The sequence below is a fragment of the Pseudonaja textilis genome, chromosome 2 (assembly GCF_049901715.1).
Source record: "Pseudonaja textilis isolate UNSWEBS1 chromosome 2, rPseTex1.2, whole genome shotgun sequence".
Taxonomy (NCBI): domain Eukaryota; kingdom Metazoa; phylum Chordata; class Lepidosauria; order Squamata; family Elapidae; genus Pseudonaja; species Pseudonaja textilis.
Window position 1 is genome coordinate 129,317,959 of NC_141991.1, and position 16,189 is coordinate 129,334,147.

The 16,189-nt window shown below is 40.4% G+C and overlaps 1 protein-coding gene across 1 annotated transcript; it reads right to left on the reverse strand.

Moving 5' to 3' along the window:
• Nucleotides 1–2,924: 2,924 nt before the first annotated feature.
• On the reverse strand, nt 2,925–9,988 carry LOC113447323 (aquaporin-5). The gene is made up of 4 exons (XM_026717445.2): nt 9,480–9,988; nt 7,104–7,268; nt 6,075–6,158; nt 2,925–4,929 (listed from the first exon to the last, which is right to left on the reverse strand). Exons 1-4 carry the CDS (start codon nt 9,840–9,842, stop codon nt 4,756–4,758), a joined length of 786 nt encoding a protein of 261 aa, XP_026573230.1. The 5' UTR covers nt 9,843–9,988; the 3' UTR covers nt 2,925–4,755.
• Nucleotides 9,989–16,189: the final 6,201 nt, after the last annotated feature.

Genomic DNA, 16,189 nt, shown 5'->3' on the forward strand with positions numbered 1-16,189 from the left:
ACCTGCCAATCTTCCAGCAGTCAATGTTTTCTTTTGTTCTGCCATCTTACCTGGGAACAGCAAAGATGGAAAGAAACAAAGCAGAACTTTTTTCTCCTACTTCATAAGTGTAAAGAAAAGTCAGGGCATGCTGAGATAAGTGCCTTTTGCATCTTACATCCTGGTTTCCCAGGTAGCACCTGCTTAGGAGGTCCTCCATCACAATGTAAAGTCATTCGCCTCCCCAACCCCCAAATCTGATTGATGAGTTGATGTGGCCAAGGCATAATTTGAGAGGTGGGGCTAGTCTAGACTATGCAAATCTAACAGTGGTGGGATTCAATTTTTTTTACCCTACTGGTTCTGTGGGCGTGGCTTGGTGGGTGTGGCAGGGGAAGAATACTGTAAAATCTCCAGTCAGAGGTGGTATTTGCCGGTTCTCTGAACTACTCAAAATTTCCACTACCGGTTCTCCAGAACTGGTCAGAACCTGCTGAATGCCACCTCTGAAATCTAAAGGGTCAAACTGCTGTTGTCTTTAAGATGTTGGTCCTGTTTGGAGATGGTAAATTTGAGTTAAATGGATTCAAATCAGTCGAAAGAAAACTAAACGTTTCAGTAGGTTTTGGGCCTCCATTTTGCTCCCTGGGGATAACCAGCTTTCTTATATAAATCATTTAACTTATTGTCTCTCACAATTGAAGTATAAGTAGTCCTCGACTTACAACAGTTCATTTAGTGACCATTCAAATTTACAACCATTAAAAAGTGACTTATGACCATTTTGCACACTTATGACCATTGCAGCATCCCCCATGGTCATGTGATTTACATTTGGAGGCTTGATAAAAGACTCACACAGGCAGCTTCGCTGGGTTATGTGATCCCCTTTTGTGACCTTCTGACAAGCAAAGTCAATAGGGAAGGCAGATTCAACAACCATACAGATAATCAGAGTTGGAAGGGACCTTGTAGGTCATCTACTCCAACCCGCTGCCAAGCGGGAGACCCTACACCATTTCTGACAAATGACAGTCCAATCTCTTCTTGAAAGTCTCAAGTGATGGCGCTTCCACAACTTCCGAGGGCAAGGTGTTCCATTGGTTGATTGTTCTCACTGTCAGAAAGTTTCTCCTTATTTCCAGGATGAATCTCTCCTTGTTCAGTTTCCATTGTCTGGCCTACAGGCGCTTTAGAAAATAGCTTGACCCCTTCCTCTCTGTGGCAACCCCTCAAATATTGGAAGACTGCTATCATGTCTCCCCTGGTCCTTCTCTTTACTAGACTAGCCAAGCCCAGTTCCTGTAACCATTCTTCATGTGTTTTAGTCTCCAATCCCCTAATCATCCTGGTTGCTCTTCTCTATACTTTTTTCTAAAGCCTCAACATCTTTTTTATAACGTGGTGACCAAAACTGGATGCAGTACTCTAGGTATGGTTTTACTAAGGCTTTATAGAGTGGTATTAGTACTTCCCTTGATCTTGACTGTATCACTCTGTTAATTACAACTTAGGATTGCATTAACTTTTTTGGCAGCTGCGGCATACTGCTGGCTCATACCGTGTTTCTCCAACAATATGGCCTCCACCAATAGGAAGGCCCAGCATGATTTCTAGGCATGAGGTGAAATTAAGCCCCGCCCCCAAAATTTAGGCCTATTTAAATCATGCGTTTCCCCGCCATTTCTCACATCGTTCGTTAGAACTACATGGGGTGAAGAGAAATGGGCGGAGGAAGGGCGCGGGGGGATGGGGAGAAAACTTGCCTTCAGGAGTGCCTTGCAGGTAGTCTAGGCTAGAATACCCCGATAGCCGATAGAAGCTCCCTGAAGGCAGAGTCTCCAGTCGCTTCAGGGCGTGGTGTGGCTACCCGTGTCCTCTCGCCTTTAGGGCAGTCTCTTTCAGGCGTTGGAAGCTCCCCAAGTGCAGTCACCAGCCACTTCAATTGGCCGGTAGAAGCGGCCTCGGGGCGAGCGCGCGCACACACTCCCCTCGCTGCGAGGCCGCTTCTACTGGCCAATCGAAGTGGCTGGTAACTGCACTTGGGGAGCTTCCATCGCCAGAAAGAGACTGCCGAAAGGCGAGGGGACATGGGCAGCCACGCCTCGCCCTGAAGCGGCTGGGGACTCTGCCTTCAAGGGAGCTTTCATCTGCCGATAGAAGTGGCCTCGTGGCGAGGGGAGTGTGTGTGTGTGTGTGTGATCACCCTGAGGTCGCTTCTACCAGCCGATCAAAGTGTCTGGTGACTGCATTTGGGGAACTTCCATCGCCCGAAAGAGACTGCCTAAAGGCGAGGGGACACGGGTAGCCACGCCACGCCCTGAAGTAGCTGGGGACTCTGCCTTTGGGGGGCTTTCATTGGCCGATAGAAGCGGCCTCGCGGCGAGGTACATGCGTATGGGCCACTCTAGGTGGGGGAGGAAATTAAGTCACCCCCAAAAAAAAATAAGGCCCGGCCTTATTTTGTGAGAAACACGCTATTTAGCTGGTGGTCCACTAAGACTCCAAGATCCCTCTCACAGTTACTACTATTGAGCCTGGTTTCACCCAGTCTATATGTGTACTTTTGGTTTTTCTTGCCAGCCATGTTGCTAACTGAACAACTGCAGCGAGTCACTTAGCAAATGTGGCAAGGGAGGTCATAAAATGGGGCAAAACTCACTTAACAATCTCACTTAGCAACAGAAATATAGGGTTCAATTGTGGTCATAAGTAGAGGACTCCCTGTAGATGGTTCATCAGATATCCTTGACGAGGAAAGGTGGGGGAGAAACAAGATGGTGGCTGCATTAAGTGTGATTAAAACCCTGTCTTTTCTGTACACACACCGACATACATTTACAAAGACGATGGCGCATCCACTGTGTAGGCGTGCTGCCGTTTTCACTTCCTTGCCTCTTCTCCCCCATGCTGTTCCTTAAATCTCACACACTTTCAGCCAAAGGTTATTATACACAGCCTTTCTTTTTTATTGATAATAAATAATACAATATACAACAAATAATGATAAAGCTCCCAGGCAAAATAGATTCTTCTTTTGCAGAAAAACAATAGTTGGGCATGGCCTGTTCCCTCCAAAATTAAGTTATAAAGCAGACAAGTGTGTAACATTTGTTCTGGACTTTTAAGTGAAGAATGAGGGGGCTTTCCCCCCTCATAAAAGGTGGTAGACTTTCTTAAAATTCAACTTTTGGTTTGGCCTTTCCTCACATTCCCTTGAAGTGAACCACCTCCGTTGTCACTCAGGGAACTTTCTCTTGGTCTTTAGGCCTCCAGATAAGATTATCTTTCTCTGCAAATAGATCGGCCCCGCCCCCCAATCAGGCACTCATTGAGCTCAAATTAGTTTATTTAAGATTTCTAAGTGGAGAAGGAGTCTTCCCCCTGCCCTATATATCAATTTCCTAAGGTCCACCAGAGAACCCTTTTGAAGCCAATTTAATTTTGTCCACATGGACGTTATCTGGTCCTGATCTTTCTCCAGAGCACTAAGAAAAATCATATCGTTCTCATTCTGGGGAGAATTCTTTCTAAAATTATCCGCATTCTTTTGTGGAGGGCAGGGGGGGGGAGGGAATCCATTTGGTGTTACCCTGAGGCGGGAAAGGGAGAGTGAAATGGTGACTCATCAGGTATTATAAGTGCATCACACTCCCGTGTTATTGCACCTTCCTATGCTGCTTCTCTGTCTGTATCTGGAATCCCAGCACATTGTTGTCAGCTATCAGAGCCAATTTCCATCTACTGCTATTGGTTCTACTCCTGGTCCCATTTCTACCAATTAATTGCACTTCTGATCTCCCCCGTTGACTTGATCTAATGATGGCAACTCTCCACTCTCTGCTCCTTCTCTCTCAGCATCAGAAACATGGAAGAATTGAGTCAGGATAACCTAAATGGCTATGGGAGATAGACTGAGCTCCATTGAACAGCCCTGAAAGGATTTTTGTCTGTTGCTTTGGGGGATCTATGTAAGATGGAAATTAAGCCAAAGCAAGGAACTTTGATGTGCTCTATTCCCTTTGAACCCTGAAATCACTTGAGGAAGGGAATAGCTAAAGGCATTTCCTGAGGACGCTTGCTTCCCTTGGCATTCTATGAAAAGAAAACCATTTATGGATCTTAAAGTACTACCTTTTTTTTTAAAGATTTGCCTTTCGGGGACTTCCTATAAATCCTCACAGGCTTCAGTGCAAAGCTGCTGTCAGTTTTTCCCTCTTTCACAAGCCAACCACAGCAGCCTTCAGCCCAGGGTTTCGCCTCATATTTTGGCTGCCTTAAATATTAAGATTAAAGATATCCTACGCATCTCAAAACAAGTGACAAATATTGATGCCTAGATGAGATGAGCTCAAGTCACTGTGCTCCACCCCCACCCCACCCCCCAAAAATGTCTGGAGCATATCAATAAACCTATAGTGGCAAATTCTGGACTCCTGCCATGAAGTCAGATGTCAATATTTAAACAAATGACTGTGCCCTGTTGTGAAAAAAAAATGTGGATAGAACAGTCCTGGAGCACATCCAGATTTTTGTACTCCCAGGACGTGAAGGTCCTGTCCTTGTCTGATTTTTGCTGTTTGAATGAGCCACGTTTTCTCATGCACTCACATACATGCAGCCGCGGGTTCAAGACAGTTATTTAGGCAAGTATTTAGACTCTTCAGGTCCAGGGCACTGGGGGAAGTTTCTTGGGCTTACAAGATATGCAGTGAGTGTTTATCATCATGCAAGCCATCAGGTTCCTTCTCTCCCTCTCCTTCTGATCGTCTTTGTTTATGGAGAAGACATTTCCATGCTTTTCTCTTTCTCTTCCCACTCTTCCTCTGACTCGTAAGTACCTTTGATGATGGCCACTCTTTCAGACATATTCATTGAGTGAGGAAGCAGAAGGTAGTTGTACAACAGAGAAGCTAGAATGCCTCCAGAAATGGGTCCAACCCAGAACACCTAAAAAACCAATACAAGGATTTAGTTAAAGACTTTCAAATTTTCCCAGCTAAGCCATAGCACAGGTAATACATTTACTGCATTGGTGGGTTTGTTTAAACCCGGGTTTTGGTTAAATGGGACTGAGTAGGTTTGGTAGGTTCTGAAATGCTATTCATTATTTTAACAAGTTGTGTGAATCAGAATATCACATTAAGACATAATAAAATTTGTTTTGACCTAGCATATTATGTGAAACAGCCTATTTCATAATGCTTCTGAATTTCAGAAAGATTGAATTGTTTCTGCTTGTACAAAATCTCAGTGACTTTTCAGAAGCTAGTATGAAATGTATCTGGGTAGCGATGTATATATCCATTCCTTGATGGTCTTCTGATTCTTATGAAATTTACATCAATTTGAAGGTTCTTTTTTATCAAAGCACAAAGACAGACAAACAAAAACACAATTTCCAAGGAAGGAAATAACGTTTCAGTGAGATTTGTGGTGATGTCATGGGCTTCTGCATTTCATGGCTTTTTCAGCTCACATTTTAAGAATCACACTTTCAGCTGAGATATGAACATGTGAGACTAGAGACACAGAAATCCTGTTCTGTTACGAATGTTATTGAATTTTTGGCTCAACATGGTTGCAAAGCAGAAGAGAATAATGCTATTTTTTAAAAAAAAATTTCTGGGTTTTATATTGAGTTATATATTAGATCATGATGTTACTGATCTGGAATAGACCATAATCCAACTCCATTTCTACTTAGTGCAAGAATCCATTTCTTATGATTTGGAAACAATATTTCTGTTGACCAACCCTCACCTTGACAAACTACAACATCAAGGTCCTTTTTATATGTAATGTTATTAAGGTAGGTATTGCCCACGCTATACCTGTGGATTTTTTTTATTTTTAATGAAGAACTTTGCATTTATCTGTATTAAATTCCATTCTGTTCTTTTCATTCCACTTTTCTAACTTATTATTATATCTTGGATATTCTATTTTCTTCAGTATTAATTATCCTTCCGAGTTTTATGTCATCTTCTAACTGAATAAGCATTCCTTCCTCTAGAAAGCTGCCATTAAGAATATGGTTCAATCCATTTCATTTTGATTACTGTGAGCTATGCTATGATAAATCCACTTCTTACCCAGTGAGCAGAGGTAAATCTTTTCATGACAACCGCAGGTCCAAAAGACCTGGCAGGATTCATAGAGCAGCCAGTGAAATAGATCTATAGAGGAGAACAAGAAAATAGGTTAGGCATATAAAATTCCCTTGCCACTTCAAGGCGGAGTTTTCTAAGAATCCGTCTGATCCCTCTCCTGGAAGATCCTTCAGCTACCACTTATCTTGCCATATATTAAAGGAAACCTGGTTTTTTGTATCACAGCAGCCAAATATTAAAAGGCGTCCCGTAGATCCTGCTCCCAGCACCAGTCATGGAGAACACAAAAGGTCAGGCAATACAAATCAAGGAAGAGTCATTGTTTAAGAGGGATTTTGGCACTTCCATTGGTGGCTGGATGCTACAGACAGAGGCTTTACCATCTTTGCTGAGATTTGGAGGAAAGACAGCCAACATAAAGTTCAACACAGGCACTAAAGGGATTGTGAGGACTGAGTGTTTTGAATTTGGTTAATTACACCACTCACAAAAGCTTCTGATCACAACTTGGGTTTCCAGCTCTTTGGGTTGCCTGGGCTGCATTGAGTGAAAAGGAATTGTCTTGGGTAAATTACATAACACAGTATGGTATTAATAACAAACTTTTTAAATATTCTTTTTATTGTGAGGCCATTTTACTAGTTGTCCAGGATGTACAGTATGTGGCCTGCAGGTTGTGGGTTGGAAACGCCTGGCCTCCGGTGCCTACAGTAGATCCTAAGTTTGTTCTGAAATTCTGTGCCTTAGAATTGGGATGAAGTTATCCTATTCGCAGAAAACCACCATATTTCTAATGGTTCTGTTTTGCAGAAAAGATTGTAGCTACAGATGTCTTATTCCCCTGGAGTTCACACACAAGCTGCTTGCACAGGAGGACAAACAGACTGTAATAGTTAGAGCACCTTATGATCTGAGGGTGGTTACCAGCCAAGAGTGGCAATGATGAGTCCTACGCTCCTTTCATTTGCTCCTTTCTTTGGCTTTTGCACAATGTGCACCAACAACACTTACCCCCACCAGACAGCCCAGGGTGACTGACAATCCAATGGAGAGAGACGGAGATCCCACTTTGTCATTTCGGCGGTTGTCGGTTGAGGCAAAAATGCACAAGACAAGCTGGAAAGTCAGGATAATCTCCACGACCACAGCCTGACCTGCTGTTGTGTTGTTGCTAAGCTATTTGAAGAAAAAGGACACAGGTTTAGACTTTAATCTGGTATGTTCTTGTCAAGAAGTCATTTTTGCTAAAAATCAAAAGGAATTGTGAATGCCGCGAAACAGAGCTTTGTGACTGTGTTGTAATTGAAATTTTTTGATATGTGATCTGCAATTAATTCTGCATAATGGCTTTTCTTGTGTCACTGGGGAGTGGTGCTCCTTAATCTCAAACAAACAATTCCATTTGCCAAGTTTCAGCAGCGGTATGAGATTAGAGACACCTTCCCAAAAGAGCAAGCTAAGAGGCTTAAAAAGCTCTGCAAAAAAAACCAGAGCATGGTTCTTTGGGCGTTAAGAATGATTTCATAAAATCTCTTTCATATAGTGTCTTGGTCACAGAAATTAAGCCTGGTCTCCTTCATCCCATCTGGAATATTTTCCTTTGGATAATGTTGTATCTATGTCAAATGGCCTCTAAAATCATTGAGGCTTGTTGAAGATAACAAAAGGAAAGATAAGAGATTGTTCAGTAATTTGGAATAGATTTAAAGTTTCTTTTGGGTAATTGGAGGTATCCTGACTTTTACATGGGCCCTGATATCATACTTAACACAAGAGTCTGCATTATTTGACTTAGAAAAGACTGTTGTTAATATACTTCATTTTAACTTCCATTGTGGATTTACATATATCTTTTTATCACCTAAAGCAATGCTTACTTTAGTTGGGGTCATAATGCAAATAGAAAGCTTTCACGGGGCAAGAGGCTCTCAGTTCTCTCTCCTTAGGTTTTTCTTCTAATAGCTGTAATTAGACAATTGATGCAATATCTACCAGTAAATCATTGCGATAGTAAGTGCTGATGAAGTAAGAAGTGATGGAGAAATAAAAGGGAGAAATAAAGAGAGAAATAAAAGCCGGTTTGACTTAGTGGTTAAGGTACCAGACTAGAAACCAAGGCTTGGGGAGTCCTAGTTTTGCTTTAACATGACAACCGGCTGGGTGATTTTGGGCTAGTCACTTTCTCTCAGCCCAAACCACTTCACAGGACTGTTGTGGGGAAAATAGGAGAAGGAAGGTATATTAGGTATTGGACACCTTGAATTATTTACAAAAATAATAGAGTGGTCCTTGGGAAAAACATGGAATAAGGGGACATTGTCCATAATCTGAAATCATGGCATAGTTCTGAATAGAAGCGGTCTCAAATTCTATTGTAATTCTTAGAGAAGAGACCTGAAATTCCCACTTGCATTTAACAAGGGAGGTTTTATGGGTGTTGCAAATTATTTCCATTTTGCTGCAAAGAAAACTTAAATGTGTCCCTGCAGTCACCAAGAGCCAAACAAACCTTGAGATTTGCTTTTACATGGTCCTTCAAATATTATCGCCGTGCTGTTTTCTATATCTTTTTTGTCCAGCTCTAATAGTGTTTCTCACAAGCTTCCCAGATTGTCTGTCTAATTTATTATGATGAAATCTTGGATTCAATGAATTTAATGCTGCCCTGGAATGTTTTCCAGGGATCTTGAGATAGGCCTGTTCTACATGTTTGTAGCTGTCCATGACCGTCCTTTTCTGTTCAAAGCCCTCAGTCCTTGCATTGACCCGAAATTGATTACCCTGATTATCCAAAGATACTTTTCAGGAGGCTTGGAGGAACATTATAGTAAATGATACGTATGTGTATGCTTGTGTACATGCATGTAAATCCTAGGCACCCATTCTTTTGATGCCTTTCCAAGAACACACACGTCAACACGCACAAATTTGCACCAAGTCTGAAATTACTGGGAAAAGTTTTTCAAAAGGAAAACAATGAATCTTTAATAAGCAACCAATAACTCTAGGTAGATTCTTTACGCTGTTCCCGCTGATCCTTTGATCGATGGCAGTGATTGAGCTAATGCATTGCTTGCTTTCCTTTTTAAACCGATTCACTCATCCTCTTAGGATATGGAGAAATTTGCAAAGAGCTCTGCCTTGTAAATAGCTCCATGCATGCTAGCAAAATTCTAGGGCCAAGGATAACAGAACATTTCCCTCTTACGTTCCATCTGTTGTACCACCTGCTCTTTGAGAATGGAAAAGACACTCTTGCACCAGTTTCCAGGAACAGAATAGCTGCTACTTCTTTTCCCCTGAGAAGCAAATTTTCCTTGGACCTGCCTGAGAATTCCTCCTACTGATTACTGGACCCCACCACCACCTTGTGAGAGATGTACTTACCCCATTGGCTGCCAGATTACCACGGGCATTGGAGGGAGTCACTCCATAAAGGATGCCTGCACCAGCAATGGCCCCCAGCAGCTGAGCCACGATGTAAAACAACATCCGGAGGAAAGAGATCTGGTTCCCAACGAAGAAGGCGATGGTGACCGCTGGGTTGATATGACCACCGCTGATATGACCAAAGGTCTGTACCATTGTTGCAATTGCCAAGCCAAATGTCAGGGAAATCTGAAGGACACTTGGCAAGGCCGATGGCCACTTCAAGGCTGAGCCCAAACCAAAGAACACAAAAATCATGGTTGCCAAGAACTCAGTGAAGACGGCGCGGAGAAAAACAATGGTGCAGACTTCTTTCCTCATGGCTGGGCTGGAGCTGGTGGACTGGCGATGATAAGGCCAAAGATGTAAAAGGATTGTCCAAAAGTTTGTGCCATGCAGATATATGTATATATATATATATATCTTTCTCTCTGTAGGTGTAGCAAGAAGGGATTGTGCCCAGGTGTGGGTGGAGCCAAGAAGGTGGCCAGTCCCCTCTTCTACTTGCTCTTCTGCAATTTGGAAACTTTCCATCTTCAAGCAAGGTCTAAGGCTAAGCTTTTTCCCTGTTTGCAAGCTCCAATTTGGATGCTAATTTCCTTATTTTTATCTCCACACAATGGAGCTCTGTTGAATGGCCTTGCTGTCATGAGATAGCCCCAGCATTGCATAATGTCATACAGATTAGCACCTAGTCTGTTTACTCTGCCCCTTCCCAGTCACTTTTCCTTTTCTAAGTACCTTTGATTTGTAACCTTAGGCTTTTTTGTTTTTAAAGGAATTTGTTTTGTTTTTTTCCACAGCATTTGGATTGTGGCACCTTTGGTCTACTTCTTCTTTAATCCTTTTTTTTAAAGGAAAGTCCTTGGACAATTGTAGTGGGCAGCTTTGCCAAACTGGATTCTTTGGGAAAGGAATATTCCCCCACCCCCAAATGAATTCTTTCCAGAGGAAAGAAACTGGAGAACCTGAAAGCCAGACCATGCCCTCATGTGCTGATTTCTCCCCAGGCTAGAGTTCCCAAGGAAGCTGGTGAATCGGGTATAACTAAAAAAGAGAGTTCTTTGGCACAGAAAACCTGAAATCAAATAGATTTCAGGTTTTCTGCAGCAAAGAGCTCTTTTTATAACTATACCTGATTTGACAAGAATGTTCTTGATTTACAACCAAGGGAATGCTGCATCAGGAGTGCCGGTGCTTTACAGTTTAATTGGCCCTTTCTGGTATATTTCTCAGCAAATATCTTCCAATTGAGTTTCTTTAAACCTATGATAGATCTATTTGTTTAGTAGATGGTTATCCTACCTTCCCTTCAGGAACTCAAAGAAATTACACTTTTTCCTCCAAAAGCTGTGGTGGACACATGCAGACTTGGTTTGGATTAACTGCCATTGCTCCTGGCCGAATCTTGTTTTATTTCACAGTTGTTATTTGCATCAACAGTTATTATCTGTCTCATCTGTCTTTTGAGTTAGGTTTGATGGACTTTCCATTTTGCAAGTAAAAAAAACAAAAAACCCAACAGCAACAGTCTGAGAGACAGAAAAGCAGCAAAACCTTTACTCAGTTGTCTGGGCATGGGTTTGCGTGCTCAGGGCAACTGTCTGGATTGAGGGTTTGTCCTCAAGTCCAGCCACTGCTATGGGGTGCACAAAAATGAATGCAAAATAAAATGAAAATGCCACAGGTCAAGAGGGTCTGCAAAAAGATTACCATTGGCCCATATTAATTTTTAAAGCTAGGCAATGCTCCCTGTCTCAATGGGAGCCATGTAACCAGCTTCCATATTATGTTTTTCCATAGCAAACACACAAACACACACAGGACCTGTTTTCCATTAGAATCTTAAGAATGAGAGAATTGTTGCTGGGAGCTGGTCTGATAACACTTTCCTGGCAAGGTTGCTTTAACTCAACTTGAGAAGAAGCTGGCAGCCTGCTGACAAATACATATCTGCGCAGGCTTGGTTTGCCATTATAATCTTCCAGGTGTTGTGCTTGTGGGTACACCTACAAAGGCAAATAAACAGTGCTATTTCTCTGTGCATGAACGCATATGTCAGCTTTAACTCTACTTGAGGTTGCACTGTTTATTTGCCTTTGTAGGTATACCCACAAGCCCAACTCATGAAAGATTATAATGGCAAACCAAGCCTGCACAGGTATGTATTTGTCAGCAGGCTGCCAGCTTCTTCTCAAGTTGAGTTAAAGCAACCTGTTAAAGCAACCTGTCTGTGATATGAGCACACATACACAAAAAAGGATGTGGGTCTTCGCAGGAGGGACAGAGGCAGCCTTATGAATGTGGGTATTAGTCTCAACTACAGTTTCCTCTCTAAAGATATTCAGCAGCTCATTGATTCCTAGGAAGTGATGGAGGAGCAAACATGGAAGAAAGATTGGAGTATTTGATGAGAACTTGAATCATCTTTTCCTTGGAACAGCTTACATCTTACATCAACAATATCTGCCTATCACAGGCTCTTGGGAAGAACTTGATAGGTAAATAAAAGTGTCAGATGTAGTCTAAACATCTGGCTGACTGTGCGACAGACTATAATCCCCATATAATTAAAACCACAATATGTGTAAATTAATAATTTAATAAATATCTTTAATTAAATAATCCATATAACATTGATAGTAATTATATATTATATTATTTAATACACGACCCCAAAAGAACTGGAGCACCACTTGAACAGCATTGGCATCGACAAAATTGTCATCAGTCAATTGCAAAAGGCAGCTTTACTAGAACAGTTTATATCTTGCAATGATATCTGTAACACCATCCGTTATCCACATCTGACTATCCCAGGTCTTGGGAAGGACTCAGTCAGTGGACAAAAATATCAAATCTAGTCTAAACATCTGGCTGGCTGTGTGAACAACCATAATAATAACAACAGCAAAGCAGCCTTTAAATACTTTAAACAAACTGAGTTGAAATTAATTATCAAGTAACCAAAAATACATAAATATATACCTAATGCATGCCATAGATTCGCCTTCACAGATCTATTCTAATAAATACCTCATTTGGGATCTGTGACATTTATGGATCTTGAGAGAAAGAAACTCCATCAGTCAAGTTTCACCCTGATGCCATTTCAACTCAGCATGAAATTACAGTGTAGAGTGGCATTTCCTGTCCAAAACCATTTTCTATACCTGTGAGCTGAGAACTTCTACAGAATTTGTCAGATGCAGATGTATCTGGTTTATTGTTTTATTTAGAATTACTGATGGCCAGATCTTTGGACCCCCAACCTACCTCATAAGGCTTGTATAAATCCTCTTGAAACATATTCAACCCAATTCGAGGTGGCTTATTGTGCCAACTCAGAAAGTCCAAACTGCCCAAGGGGCTGCTGATACAGTTTTACAGAGGAATTATTGAATCTGTCATCCACACCTCTATAACGGTCTGGTTTGGTTCTGCAACCCAACAGGACAGACACAGACTCCAGAGAGTAATTGGGACTGCAGAAAAAAAACCATTACTACCAACCTGCCTTCAACTGAGGACCTGTGTACTGCACAAGTCAAAAAGAGAGCTGTGAAAATATTTATAGACCCCTCACATCCTGGACATAAACTGGTTTGACTCCTACCCTCAAAATGGCACTATAGAGCACTGCACACCAGATCAACTGGACACGAGGACACCATCACTCTGCTAAACAAATAATTCCTTCAACACTGTCCAACTATTTACAAAGTCTGCACTGCTATTACTATTAATCTTCTCATCACTCTTTATCACCTATCCCCTCCCACTTGTGACTGTATTACTGTAACTTTGTTGCTTGTATCCTTACGATTTATATTGACTGTTTCCTAGTATGATTTGATTGCTTATTGTACCCTATGACTATTATTAAGTGTTGTACCTGATGATTCTTGACTGTGATGAATGTATCTTTTCTTTTATGTACGCTGAGAACATTTGCACCAAGACAAATTCCTTGTGTGTCCAATCACACTTGGCCAATAAAGAATTCTACCTACTCATATCAGTGATAAACTGGATGAAGAAGAATAAAAATTATAAGATCTGGACTTAAAACATGAGAAAATGTCTTTCAGGGAAAATTGTCCTTCTTTCTTAATGGAGTACGTAGGAAGGGTAAGAAATCCTGATTCATAAATTATTGGGAACAGTTACGTTGTGTGTTTTAATTATTTTAAATACTATAAAACATTGGTATAATAATGGGAAGACAAAGAAACACAAACAACTGTAAAAAAAGTGAAGCAAAAAATAAAACTAGGGGAATTTGGGCTATTACTAATCTATACATTAGGTATAGTATGGCTTAGATTATTGAAAAATGATAGAGACCTATAAGGAGAAATTAATTTAATGATAACAAATAGATCATGATGTATTTTTGGAAATTTGAACATAATTTTGTCAACACCACTCTATCATAAAATTAAACACATTATATATGAAAATATTCTACTGTTGATACCTTGTGATTTGGGGAATTAAATAATCTTCTCTAATCCGCCCATGACTAACCGATAAACATGAGACATGAATCATTAAATGAATAGATGGGAAAAATATAAAAGGGGAACTACTCAGAAACAATTTTAGCTCTCCAAAAAACAACTCTTTTGCAAATTTGATTGAAAGAAGCAATTGGTTTACAAGCACAAAAATAGTAGTTCTTTGGAATAGAAATGTATTGCTAGTATATGTCGATGTGTGTGAATTGGGTAGCCATACAAATTTGTTTAATAAACAATAAACTTTAACAAATGTGAATGTTATGCTATGTATTAAGCTGTTGAACTGATCTTTTGGAACAGATTTGGCAGTGATGTATTAGATTTTTAAGAGTATTTTTGTTAGAAAAGAGAAGAGGAAAACCTTTTGCTGCAGAGAATGATTTAAAGATAAATTATTATATTTGTAAGACTCCATTAGACATGTCCCAAGGAAATTTGACAGTGTATTACAAAAATGATGTCTGGTAATTTGTATGTTAATGGCTTAGCTAAAGAGCTTAACTAAACAGTGTGATGTTACAACATTCCTTTTTTTAATAGAGAACAATTGCTCTTAAGCTTCTCTTTCAAGAGGCTTGGGGGAATATAAGAAAGTTTTAAAAAACCCTCTTTAAACACAACTTCAATACCAATGCTTTATAATGGAAATTTAGACCCTGGGACCAAATTCATACAGCCTGCTGAGATCTAATGTATTCTTTTGTTGTGTGTTTGACTAGGATGTTGTATGGGTCCAGCCATGGTTTATGGCTGAACACGTTTATGTTAAGGATTAATCTCTGAGGGCTGAAATGTTACACAAGTACAACAAATGTTAGTTTATTCCATACATTGTGGAAAAGCAAATCACCCTTTCCACATTTTGTTGAACTCAAGCCCACTGTTCTTTAGCTGCACTGAATTCCACAAGCATTTTTAAAAAAATGGACATTGTACATGGTGTCTGAACATGGATTTTATTTCCGCTGGTGTCTAGTGTCACTCCAGTCTAGTACATCATGTTGTTACCTCTTGGGGTAAAAAACCGGCTTGCCTGGATTTTTTTTTTTTTTTTTGGTATCTGGCCAGTTTAGTTTCCTTTTAAACTGCATGCAATTTCAAATGCAGCTTCGGAGGGTCGCAGGCTACAGCAGTTGCAAAGCTCCCAATGTCTTGAGGGTCTCCTGTTAAGCCCAAGCCAAATGGTCCAGTGAATGTCAGATGATTGGATTGAGCAATTCTCTTTCTGTAAATGAATGCATGTCTCCTCCATTGGTGGTCTTCTGTCAAGAAGCTCCCATGCTTTACTAGAGAAAGTGGTTTCAATTGTCAAGGCCCACATTTATTTCATCAAGTGTAACTTCTTTCCTGGGTTTATGAAAGGCTAACTTAGTCCAGAGGGGATTTGACTTCACAACTCACCTTGAAAGCAGTAGAAGGTGAAGCTCTTTGTATGTTAGGATCCATCAAGCTTAGAAAATAAGCTTTATTATTAGGATGGGAGGGTGTCCAAATTGGATCACCAGTCATACAAAATTAACATGAGGGGAGGACCCTGGAATCAAAAATAACAAAGCATGCCTTTTATTAAAAAAAAACCTGAATGGAATGGAGGATGTGTATCTTATATTAGTTAATTGGATTAGATTAACAATTGGATAAGAATTCTGTGTTTAGAGCGATTGCAACATACGTACTTTTGCCCAAAAATACAGTCATCATATCATCACTTTAAATGCCTTTTGATTCATAGCTTTGAGCTAACAACATGCCTTCAAATCACTTTTTAGCATTGGAGGAAGTAACATGGGTTTTACAAAATATTAAGCCAATAAGGACTATTTATAAATGATAGTTAAAAGACATAAAATTTTAAGAATATCGAGCCATGTGAATGTTTGCTCAGATATTTAGTTTGCTTCAGCTCAGAGTTTGTGAGCAATTTACAATTTGTCTACTATAGTAAGTTTAAAAATTACAAAGAACAAAACAATAAAGAACAGTAAACATCAGAAATATACTGCTGCAACCACTTTAAAACATGCAGCTTAAACCTGGGGATAGTCCACGATCTCTTCTCCAAAATCATTTTCCAAACAACTTAACAGGGAGAGAGGAGGCCTTATATCTGGGGAGAGGTTAATTCCACAGGAAGGATATGTTGCC